This window comes from Nycticebus coucang, chromosome 12 (genome assembly GCF_027406575.1).
Source record: "Nycticebus coucang isolate mNycCou1 chromosome 12, mNycCou1.pri, whole genome shotgun sequence".
Taxonomy (NCBI): domain Eukaryota; kingdom Metazoa; phylum Chordata; class Mammalia; order Primates; family Lorisidae; genus Nycticebus; species Nycticebus coucang.
The window spans coordinates 13196568-13208587 of NC_069791.1; the positions used below are offsets into that span (position 1 = coordinate 13196568).

Here is a 12020-nt window from a genome sequence, read left to right on the forward strand (position 1 = left end):
TGATGATTCAATGTTAAGAGTGCGTAGCAAAGCTTAGAACCTCACAAAGTATTCAGGAAGTGTTACTTATTATCATTTCTCATCTCCTGTTCTTGTCTTGTTTTGGTTCTGTCTCTTACTTTCTCATCAGATCAGATACCGACCTCTAGGACAAAGATTATATCTTTTCCTCCAAAGTGTGCAAACTCTGAGTATTGGCTCTGCTCTTGATCTGCTGTGTCCTTGGCAAACTTAATTTTTTCTAAATCTCAAATTTCCCATATGAGAAATGAGGCTAACACAGCTACTTCATGAAATTAATGTGAAGATTAAATAATCTATGTAAGGTGTGCATGCTCTCAATGCCTGGTACAGTGCTCAAGAAATGCTATTATTACTACTACGACAATATTCTAATGGGCCCGGCCTATCAGCTGCATGAGGCCAGAGAGATGCATCTTAACAAGGAGCTAACTCTGTGTTTAAGGCAAGAGTTAAGGTCATAGTGAGCAAAGCCTTTGTCAGGCAGGAATAGGGGCCAGCACTGATTCTTGGGGAACCAGTGGGGCTGCAGCAGGGATGGATGACCTGTGAATCTTACCTGATGACACCGTTCACACTGGTAAGGCTTTTCACCACTGTGTACACGCTTGTGGCGTTCCAGGTGGTACTTCTGGATGAAGCGCATATCACATATATCACACTCAAATGGTTTCTCACCTGGCCCAAGTGGAGAAGGAAGTCAATGTCAGAAGATAAGTATGGTAGGGATCTTATTCCAGTTACTTTCTCAGAAACTTTAACTCTTAGCAATGTGTAGACACTAAGCTATAATAAACAGGAAGGAATTGCCAAAGCTGTTGGTCTCAGTGACACTAGGTACAGAGTCATGCAATCTCTACCTCTCATTCACTTATCTTCTTCCTCCATTTCTAATACTTCTCCCTTTAAAATAGCCCAACTAGAGCCACACACACATACACCCAGAATGTAAGCCACAGACTGTTCTCTCCCTTTGAAGAGAAGCTAGAGACTTACCAGTGTGAATAAGGATGTGCCTCTTTAGGTGGTAACTGCTCCTAAAGGCTCCAAAGCAGTGCTCGCAAACAAAATTTTTGGGAATCTTTACTTGAAAAGAACCATTTTGTTCCACTACCACCACCTGGGGACAATAGTAAGGCATGTCATGAGGCCATCTTTATGCCCTCTTCCTGGAGACACCATTTTACTCTGGGCCCACCTGCAGCTGCTAGACAAAGGGACCTCTCTGATGCTGTCTAAAGGTGCTGTCATCTCCCATATTCCTTAGAGTTAAAGAGACCTTGTGGGTAAGGAGGTGGAGTAGAAAAGCTGTCCACCTTGTGAAACCCAACATTCTTGAGTATGATCTAAGCTGGAATCTGCCTACCCCTCATCATGAGATCTCAGGTTCCCCAAACTGTACCACAGATTCTGCAGCGAGGGTAGAGATCACTTCCACAGTAGTCTCTGGGTGAAATCAGGGGATATACTCACTGGCTTTGAGAAGCCAAAGCATCTAGGAAAGCCTTCAGGTTGAGTGACAGTGGGAAGGAAGAAGATTACCCTATTACTAAACTGTATCCGTTTGGGGAGTTACAATGGGAATTACCCCATTACCTGCCTTTTTTTTTTCTTTTTTTTTTTTTTATTGTTAAATCATAGCTGTGTACATTAGTGCAATCAAGGGGTACAATGTGCTGGGTCATATACAATCTGAAATATTCTCATGAAACTGTTCAACGTAGCCTTCATGGCATCCCATTACCTGCCTTTTTAACAGTCTTTTTTGAATGAGAGGTCTCAGCCAAGCTGTCATCATCTTTGCGGCTCCGGGACTTATCACTGTCCTTTCGGTGACCCTTTGAAGACAAATCAATTCTAAACTCATAGTCCATCTCAGAACATATGATGAGACCAAATGCTGCTTCTGGACAGATTATAAATGAGAATAAACCACCTGTCCCAAAGACTTAGAGAAAATATCCATCTATTTCCTTCCAAGTATCCTGGTCTAAAGGAGGAGTAGGTACAGAAATGACCTTCCTTTGCTTTCCGATTAACAACATTCATTCATTCCCCCAGTTCCCTAAATGGAAGTACAAGGAATCAAGAATTTGGTGTCTCCTGGCAGAGACCTTGGGCCACCCGACCCCCAGTGCCAAAATGGACTCAAGTGCTGTACCTGACTCGAGCACCTCAGCACATCAGGGCTACCTGCCCGCTCTCCATTTTCAGCCTGCTTGCTGGCAATCTGGCTCAGCATCATCTTCTTGCTGGCTGCAGTGGGAACCAAACTCACACCTGCTAGGCCTTCACAAGCCAGGAGACTTGCCTAAGTTGAAAGGAGATGACATGTCAGGTCACCTGGCAGGGGAGGGCAAAAACAGGCTGCCATTCTCTATAGAACTACCTTTTACACTTAGCTATAAACTAACTGTTTATAATTACTCAGCTACCTGCTGTACCTCCTCACTGCCAAACCTGACTTATTTCAAGAAGCCCCCCTAACTCATGTCTCACCAGGAACTAGTTATTTATTTTGCCATCCCTCAGCATTTAACTATAGGATCAAATAAATAATCAAGTATTACTGACTTCTTTATCATTAGCATTGTGCTAGGAGTGTGTGTGACTATATATTACTGTGAAGGTATTTCTAGGCCTTAACTGTGAGGGACCTGAGGGTCTGTCTTGCTGACCCACTGAAATGGAAGATTCCTAGGGGAACTTCCTCTTTACTCCCCTTTTTTTTTGGAGACAGAGTCTCACTTTGTTGCCCTGGGTAGAGGGCTGTGGCATCATAGCTCACAGCAACCTCAAACTCTTGCACTAAGCGATCCTCTTGCCTCAGCCTCCCAAGTAGCTGGGACTACAGGTGCCCACTACAATGCCCAGCTATTTTTAGAGATAGGGTCTCACTCTGGCTCAGGCTGGTCTTAAACCTGTGAACTCAGGGCAATCCGCCTACCTCGGCCTCCCAGAGTGCTAAGATTACAGGCGTGAGCCACTGTGCCCAGCCCTCCTTCCTCTCTTCACAGTCCTCCACTTCAAAGCCCACTTCTTTTTTGTTTTTTGTGAGACAAAATCTTACTTTGTCACCCTCGATAGAGTGCTGTGGATGAGGGCCGTGGTGTCATAGCTCAGAGAAACCTCAAACTCTTGGGCTCAAGTGATTCTCTTACCTCAGCCTCCTGAGTAACTGGGACTACAGGTGCCCACCACAATGCCTGGCTGTTTTTTTTTTTTGTAGAGACAGAGTCTTACTTTATGGCCCTCAGTAGAGTGCCGTGGCATCACACAGCTCACAGCAACCTCCAACTCCTGGGCTTAAACGATTCTCTTGCCTCAGCCTCCCGAGTAGCTGGGACTACAGGCGCCCGCCACAACGCCCGGCTATTTTTTGGTTTGCAGTTTGGCCGGGGCCGGGTTTGAACCCGCCACCCTTGGCATATGGGGCTGGCGCCCTACGGACTGAGCTACAGGCGCCGCCCAATGCCTGGCTGTTTTTAGAGATGGGGGGGTCTCACTCTTGCTCAGGCTGGTCTTAAACCCGTGAGCTCAGGCAATCCACCCTCCTCAGCCTCCCAGAATGCTAGGATTACAGGTGTGAGCCACTGCACCTGGCCTGGAGCCCACTTCTGATTGGTAGACCTCACTGAACATTTACTGATAAAGGTTTATCAGTAAAATTAAGTTATTTTTTCCTTAAAGTTTCTTAAATTGTCAATTATAACAGATAGAAAAATCAAATCACTTAAAAGGATTTGGAGTTTAATACACAATTTCTCTTAACTGCTAGAGCCATTTATATGTGTGCTAAGTTGACATTTTTTCACATTCCTTGCACCACATATAGTTTATTTATTTTGAGACAGAGTCTCAAGCTGTCGCTCTGGGTAGAGTGCTGTGATGTCACAGCTCACAGCAACCTCAAACTCTTGGGCTTAAGCGATTTTCTTAGCATAAGTATCCCAAGTAGTTGGGACTACAGGCACCTGCCACAACACCTGGCTATTTTTTTTGTTGCAGTTGTCACTGTTGTTTTAGCTGGCCCAGGCCGGGTTCAAACCCGCCAGCCTCAGTGTACATGGCTGGTGCCCTACCCACTGAGCTATGGGTGCTGCCCCACATATAGTTTAAAACAATTACTGAAATAAGGGATGTTTAAGCAAATTTCCTCTTTCCACGGCTACGTTCTTCAAAATATTGTTTAGCCAGTACTACAGAATATATTTTTCTTGCTGATGAAAAATTTTAGAAAAAGTTGGTCATTCTTACCATTTACCTGCTGTGATTAAAAAAAAATTAATCAGCAAATTCCCAAATTAATAAAGAAATTCCTTTTGCATATCAGTATATCTTGAAACCCCTTCTTCCACCTTCATGGACTTTAGAGTGAAAGGTCTGAAGTTAAAAAAATTATTTCAGCTATTTGTACTGTGTAATATTGGGCAAATTACTCCACCTTTTAAAATCTGTTTCTTGGTGGCACCTGTAGTTCAGTGGGTAGAGCGCCAGCCGCACATACTGGAGCTGGTGGGTTCAAACCCCATCTGGGCCAGTTAAAACAATGAGGACAACTGCAACACAACAACAAAAATATCTGGGCGTTGCGGCGGGGGCCTATAATCCCAGCTACTTGGGAGGCTGAGGCAAGAGAAATTGCTTAAGCCCAAGAGTTTGAGGTTGGGTTGCTGTGAGCTGTGACGCCACGGCATCCTAGAGCGACCCTGTCTCAAAAAAAAAAAAGGGCGGCGCCTGTGGCTCAGTGAGTAGGGCGCTGGACCCATATGCCAAGGGTGGCGAGTTCAAACCCAGCCCCGGCCAAACTGCAACAAAAAAATAGTCGGGCGTTGTGGCAGGCACCTGTAGTCCCAGCTACTTGGGAGGCTGAGGCAAGAGAATCGCGTAAGCCCAAGAGTTAGAGGTTGCTGTGAGCCGTGTGACGCCACAGCACTCTACTGAGGGCGGTACAGTGAGACTCTGTCTCTACTAAAAAAAAAAAAAAAAAAAAAAAAAAAAATCTGTTTCCTAAATGAAAAATGCCTGTCATAGTGTTTATCCTTACAGGGCTGATGAGAATTAAACCAAGATGTAAAATACATAGCAGTGCCCAGAACAGCAGTTAGTGCTTAGTGGAAGGCAGCCTTCTCAGAACAAGAATGAACTTGATGCTGAGAAGTGGGCTGCAGACCAAGGAAGAAGGAACCAAAGGGCTCCTACTTTACATGGGAAGGAGGAAGCTGTGCATGTAGAAGCAGCTGGAAGAAAGCCAATTCTACTATAAGTAGGCTGCCATCCTGGTGGGACTGGCAGGGGAGGTTCCCTGAAAAAAGCTAGGAGAAGCTCTGGGGATATGTGTATGTAACTCTTCCGCCCAGATGACTACAATATCCTATGGGGTCATTGTGTCTCTCCAATCCTTCCTTTACCTCCCCAAAGACTTTTTAATACACTTACATCTGATTTTACTCCGCTGCTTAACATTCTTCAGGGAGTCCCTATCATCAGATATTTACATTATGATTCATAACAGTAGCAAAATTATAGTTATGAAGTAGCAACGAAAATAATTTTATGGTTGGGGGTCACCACAATGTGAAGAACTGTATTAAAGGGTCGCGGCATTAGGAAGGTTGAGAACACCGCTATAGAATAAGGTCTAATTCCTTTACAAGGCACAAAAGGCCTTTGGATTGCACCATGCTTACTTCTGCATGAACTCACCCACCCACCCAGCCATCACTATTTTATATCCCTAACTATCTCCATTTAAATCCTTTGCTCCAGAAACACGGAACTACCTGCAGTATCTGGAATCTCATCGCATTTTCCCATGTCTCTAAGCTCCTGCCCATGTAGTTCATGTGGGAATGCCCTTCTGATTATTTACCTAGCAAAATCCTATGCAGGCTTCAAGTTTCATCTTTTTGTTCTATTCAAGCAGAAGTATCATCCTCTCCTCTGCAGTGCACATACCTCTATTATTACACATTCCTTCTATCAACAGTCTCCACTACTAGCCAGCCACTATGCAAAGTGTTGTCACTATAAAAATAAAGATCTTTCCATCCCTCCCCTCACCCCAATTAGCCTGGAAGCTTGCTTGGGTACAAGGACAATCTTATTCATCCTTGTATTCACAGTACAATGGCTTGCATATAACAGGAGCTCAATAAATTCCTGTTGGAAAAAAATAAACAAAGCATTCACCAGACTATTCACTCACTTACACTCCTCAGCACTTAACATACCAAACATAAACTGAGCACATGTTGGTTTGAAAAAGTCCCATCAGTGCCTGTGATGCAGAATAGCCTACCTCCTTCATTTGACTGGAAGCTCCCTGAAGGCAGGGGCTGTGGCCTGTCTCCTTTCCTTCCTCTAGATCTCCCCCTGGTGCTTAATAGAGAGCTTGGCTCACTGGGGTTGGTCAATATGTTGACTAAGGCAGCATTCAAGAGTGAAACTGCAAACAGGCTTCCCAGTGATCTTGAAGGAGGAGGACTCTAGAGCTTTTTACCTGAGCCATGCTGATTTCTCACTTAATGCAACCCCAAGGTTCAGGAGGTCCTTGATCCACCCTTCCTTAAGACACTGTCGTTTAAAGAACTGTCACCAAATTATGGTAATGGTTCCTTCGCGTTTCTTCAGTCCTGTTGCCATACTGAACTTTGTCATCAAACAGAACTTAGCGTCCTCCAAAGAAAAAATCGGTGTCCTACGAATCCTTGGACTCCGTCTGGCTCCTGGCTATTGTCTGAAGAAAAAAGAGAGTCTGCTAGTCTTGGTTTTCCAGTTGAATTCTCTTGGTGAAGCTCACGATCTGTTTCAGAAACCTGAAACCAGAAATGGAGAGGCCGCTGCTAAGTGTAACATTCTCAGGCCATACAACGTGTGATATGCTGAACTTTTTTTTTTTTTTTTTGCTGGGCGCTCTCTGTGAAGCTCAGAAAGAGGACAAGAGTCAAGAAGCACTCTCTTTCTAGGTCAGTAGGAGAAAACTGGTCTCCTGGGCAAGAAGGAGGGGTAGCCAACAGGAGCAAAAGTAATTGGGGCCTCCTATGGAAGAACTCTGCCAACAGGGCAACTGCTAGGATTTGCCATTTTAGGAATGGAAGGGGCGGAGACCCTTTGGGGCTTTTGTGTCGAGTGGGCCGGCCCGCAAAGCTCATACCCAGGAGACTGCCAGAACTAGGGTGGAGGAAAGCTCAGGCCATCTCTGTGCGCTTGGCTGGCGGGCAGAAACCGGACTAGCAGTGCCTGCACGTGCGCGTTCAAGTCCGCCCGAAGGTACGGAAACTCGGAGGTGGAGGGCTAGCAGCCGAAGCTCAGCGTCCCACCCGCCCGCCAGCCAGCAGCTGCGCCAGCCGCACTGACCAGGAGGAGAGGGCCGGAGAGCGCTGAGCAGCGCGCGAGGTGCGTGCTCGCGCTCGCGTCCCTGCCAAGCAAGTCCCCCTCTCCCCAGCCGGGGACGAGACGGGACGCGCAGACTAGGGGCGGGGTGCGCGCACGGTCTTTCCCCTCCCTCGGGGACCCCCCCTTCCTCTGCCTCGCGCCCCTCCTCCCTTACCCTCCTCCTTCCCGCGCGGCGCCCCACGGCCTGCGAGCTGCAGAAGCGTTGCTGTCTGCCTGGGATACGCTGCGCGCTCCCTGGGGTTTGCTCCTACCTGCCAGGCGCGGCCTCCCGCTGTCTCCCTGGCCGCGCGGCGCCTCCTCCAGGCCCTAGCACACCCTGCCAACCCTGCGGCCGCCGCTGCCCCCGCCGGGACCGAGGCAAGTTTACAAACACCAACCCGGGCCCGTTTCCCCGGAAGCACTTCCCCCTCTGTCCTCTCCGCCAAGCGGCTACATCCACTTCCGGGCTCAGGAGCTAGACGGATAGAGGCAGCCAGAAAGGGGGTGAGGCTGGGGACACACTGAGAGGCGCAGCTGGCGAGTGGGTGGTGCCGGCGCGCGGAAGGGCCAGAGGAAGGAGGGCTGGGGACGGCGCATGCGCCCTGGCGAGTACGAGTCCCGGCCGCCATCTTGACTGAGGGCAGGAAGCTGGGCCCAGAAATAGTGATACACTGGATACTCAGAGGGTTTGTTGGAGCTAGTTAAGGCTTCTAGAAAGAGCGCCATCACTCTCCCTCCTCTCTGACTTTGTCTTCAAAGCTTCTGAGCCAGCGCCCCACATAGAGCCAGAATACAGTAAAACCTCCAGAGCGAGACCCCGTCACTACTAAAAATACAAAAAACTGAGGCAAGAGGAATGGTTGAGCCCAAGAGTTGGAGCTCTGCTGTTGTCATGGCACTCACCCCACTGTGATAGCTTGAGACTTTGTCTCAAAGAAAAAGCTTTGGCCTCCTCACCTGGGAAAGATCATAGGGCGACAGCTTGAGACTCTGTCACAAACAAACAAACAAACAAAAAACATTGGCCTCCTCACCTGGGAAAGACCATAGGACTCCTTTCCATTGAGAAAATGGAAGCTTGATCCTCTTGTCAAATGCTCTCCCAAAAAACGTTAGGCATTAGGGGGAACCCCTGCTAAAGATGGACTATGCCAAGTGCATTTGGTGGAAGGAAATACTGATTACATTTAAGTTCTGATTTTTGCTGTAGGTGATACTACGTTGTGAGTTTAGGGGAATTAAAGGTGATAGCAAAAGAAAAAAGTGTTTATGATGAAAACAGACAAGGATCCAAACAATATTTTTGTACACAAATTTCCTTAAGCCAGTCTACCATTTGGGCCATTGAAAGGAAGTTCCTTGTGTTCTTAGGATCATCCTAAAATTGAGATAAAGGCAGAGAGAGAGATATTACCAGAAACAAGTCTTTTAAATCTTTAAAAATCAGTTCATATTTCTTTTACAAAATCCACACAATACAGAAGTATAAATGGCAGAAAATGACTATTCTGTCTCATGTTCCTGGAGGTCATCATTTTTATCAGTTTTGGTATATAGCTTGCTAGAATTTTTTCTGTTCATTCATTTTTTTCATATGCTACATATTTATTGAGCACCTAGAATGTGCCACAATTTTAGACATCTAAGTCAGTTCACATTAAAGCAATTGTTGCAGGCTGGATGTGGTGGCTCATGCCTGTAATCCCAGCACTTTGGGAGGCTGAGGCCAACCTGAGCAAGAGTGAGACCCAGTCTTTACTAAAAATAGAAAAAAAACAGCCAGGTGTTGTGGTGCATGCTTATAGTCCCAGCTGCTCAAGAGGCTGAGGCAAGAGGATCACTTCAGGTCAAGAGTTTGAGGTTGCTGTGAGCTATGACCTTACATTACACTACCCGGGGCAACAGAGTAAGACTCTGTCTCCAATAAAAGCCTGTTGGAAGGTCCCATTTAGGTTACTTTCAGTCTTTTTGCTTTATAAACAGTGCCATGGTTAAAATCCTTATATAGTTATCCTTTCCCATATATAGATTTGTGGATAGGACATGTGCAATTTAATAGAGTTTATGGAATTGAATTGTAACAGTTTGTAACAAATTACATGCTCACTCAGATCATACTTCACTGGAGCTTCAGCTGTTTCAGCCTCTTGAGTATCTGGGACTACATCTGTGTTCCACTTTATCAGCTAATTGTTTTTATTTTTTGTGGAGTTTTAGTCTCACTATATTGCTGAGGCTGATCTTGAATTCCTGGGCTCAAACTGTCAACTACTTCTCAAATGCTGGGATTACAAGCATGAGCCATAGTCAATAGCTCCTGCCTGAATTTTTAATAGTTACAGAGTTGATTAATACGTGCAAAATTATATTTATTATTTTGATTTATTTGCATGTCACTACAGTGACCATCTCTTATTGCTTTTTCTTTTTTCTTTCTATCTTTCTTTTTTTTTTTTTTAAATAAACTTCATCATTGGGGAATTGAACCCCAGTCTCCCTATGTGAAAGGAGGGATACTCACCACTATACTGTCGAGGATTTCTTCTTTCTTTTCTTTTCTTTCTTTCCTTTTTTAAGAGACAGAGTCTTACTTTGTCACCTTTGGTAGAATGCCGTGGCGTCACAGCTCACAGCAACTCCAGCTCTTGGGCTTAGGCAATTCTCTTGCCTCAGCCTCCCACGTATCTGGGACTACAGGTGCCCACCACAACGCCTGGCTATTTTTTGTTGCAGTTTGGCTGGGCCGGGTTCAAACCTGCCATCCTTGGTATATGGGACTAGCGCCCTACTCACTGAGCTACAGGCACTGCCCACCCGAGGATTTCTTTTCTTTTCTTTTCTTTCTCTTTCTTTTCAATTGATCGATCTGGGCTGGGAGAGCTGGGAAGATCCTTTGAGCTCAGGAGTTCAGACCAGCCTGAGCAAGAGAGAAACCCCATCTCTACTAAAAATAGAAAAATTGCTGGGTTTGGTGGGTCATGCCTGTAATCCTAGCACTGCGGGAGGCTGAGATAGGCAGATTGCTTGAGCTCAAGTGTTGGAGACCAGCCTGAGCAACAGCAAGACCCCATCTCTAAAAATAGCCTGGTGTTGTGGTGGGCACCTGTAGTCCCAGCTACTCAGGAGGCTGAGGCAAGAGGATTGCTTGAGTACAAGAGTTTGAGGTTGCTGTGAGCTGTGACGCTATGGGACTCTACTGAGGGTGATAAAATGGCACTCTGTCTCAAAAAAAAAAAAAAGAAAGAAAAATTAGCTGTACTTGCGGTAACTGTAGTCCCAGTTGCCTGGGAGGCCAAAGCAGGAGAATTGCTTTGAACCCAGGAGTTTGAGGTTGTGAGCTAGGCTGACTCCACAGCATTCTAGCTTGGGGCAACAGAGAGAGACTCTGTCTCAGGAGAAAAAAAACAAGAGGGTTAGAACTGGATCTTTCTTTTCTTTCTTTTTTTTTTTTTTTTGTAGAGACAGAGTCTCACTGTATCGCCCTCGGGTAGAGTGCCGTGGCGTCACACGGCTCACAGCAACCTCCAACTCTTGGGCTTACGCGATTCTCTTGCCTCAGCCTCCCGAGCAGCTGGGACTACAGGCGCCCACCACAACGCCCGGCTATTTTCTTTGTTGCAGTTTGGCCGGGGCTGGGTTTGAACCCACCACCCTCGGTATATGGGCCGGCGCCCTACTCACTGAGCCACAGGCACCTCCCGACCTGGATCTTTCTATGTTCAGGTTCGTTTCCAATTCCTAGACTCAAGTGATCCCGCCTCAGTTGCCCAAGTAGCCAGGACTATTTTATTGCTTTTTGACCATCTTAATGGTTTTTGTAAACTGCCTGTATATATACTTTACCCATTAAAAAAAGTAGATTGTCTATTCTATTTCTTATTGATTAATAGAAATCCTCTCTGTTATGGGTATTAACTATTCTTTGTCATCTGCATTTAAAATATTTTCTCTTCATTTTTCATCTATCTTTCAACTTTTTTTAAGAGTAGAGTTCATTCTTTTTTTTTTTTTTTTTGGGTAGAGACAGAGTCTCACTTTATCGCCCTCAGTAGAGTGCTGTGGTGTCTCAGCTCACAGCAACCTCCAACTCCAGGGCTTAGGCAATTCTCTTGCCTCAGCCTTCTGAGTAGCTGGGACTACAGGCGCCTGCCACAATGCCCAGCTGTTTTTTTGTTGCAGTTTGGCCGGGGCTGGGTTTGAACCCGCCACCCTTGCTATATGGGGCCGGCGCCCTACCCACTGAGCCACAGGCGCCACCTGAGCAGAGTTCATTCTTTATGGGAGAATATTTGAAACATTTCTATCAAATATGGGAACAAGTCAGGAATGTTTGTTATTTAAAATTATATTCTGGGGTGGCACCTGTGGCTCAAGGAGTAGGGTGCCGGCCCCATATACCGGAGGTGGTGGATTCAAACCCAGCCTCGGCCAAAAACTGCAAAAAAAAAAAAAAAAGTAAAATAATATTCTGAGGCCAGGTGTACTCATGCCTGTAATCCTAGTACTTGCTGAGGCTGAGAGGTAAGGATCATTCAAGATCGAGAGTTTAAGACAATCCTGAACAAGAGCAAGACCCACCTCTACAAAAAAAACCCCAGAGGGTAGCACCCATAGATCAGTGG

At 46.1% G+C, this 12020-nt stretch overlaps 2 protein-coding genes across 5 annotated transcripts in view; one reads left to right on the plus strand and one right to left on the minus strand.

Moving 5' to 3' along the window:
• ZNF740 (zinc finger protein 740) overlaps positions 1–7806 on the minus strand; it is a 12598-nt gene extending 4792 nt beyond the window's left edge. The window contains exons 1-6 of one of the 2 annotated variants that reach the window (XM_053557272.1): positions 7671–7806; positions 6524–6839; positions 2183–2332; positions 1770–1859; positions 1018–1141; positions 581–699 (exon numbers count right to left, since the gene is read on the minus strand). In XM_053557272.1, the coding sequence (XP_053413247.1) occupies positions 581–699; positions 1018–1141; positions 1770–1859; positions 2183–2332; positions 6524–6532 (492 nt within the window). In that variant the 5' untranslated portion in view covers positions 6533–6839; positions 7671–7806. Of the gene's footprint in view, positions 1–580; positions 700–1017; positions 1142–1769; positions 1860–2182; positions 2333–6322; positions 6840–7670 lie in introns of both variants that reach the window. The other variant, XM_053557273.1, reaches the window with a different exon arrangement.
• Positions 7060–12020, plus strand: part of CSAD (cysteine sulfinic acid decarboxylase) — a 36877-nt gene continuing 31916 nt past the window's right edge. Inside the window, exon 1 of one of the 3 annotated variants that reach the window (XM_053557258.1) lies at positions 7060–7419. The gene's annotated coding sequence lies outside the window, so the exon portion shown is untranslated. Of the gene's footprint in view, positions 7420–7654; positions 7777–12020 lie in introns of those variants that run through there. The other 2 variants (XM_053557255.1, XM_053557257.1) reach the window with 2 other exon arrangements.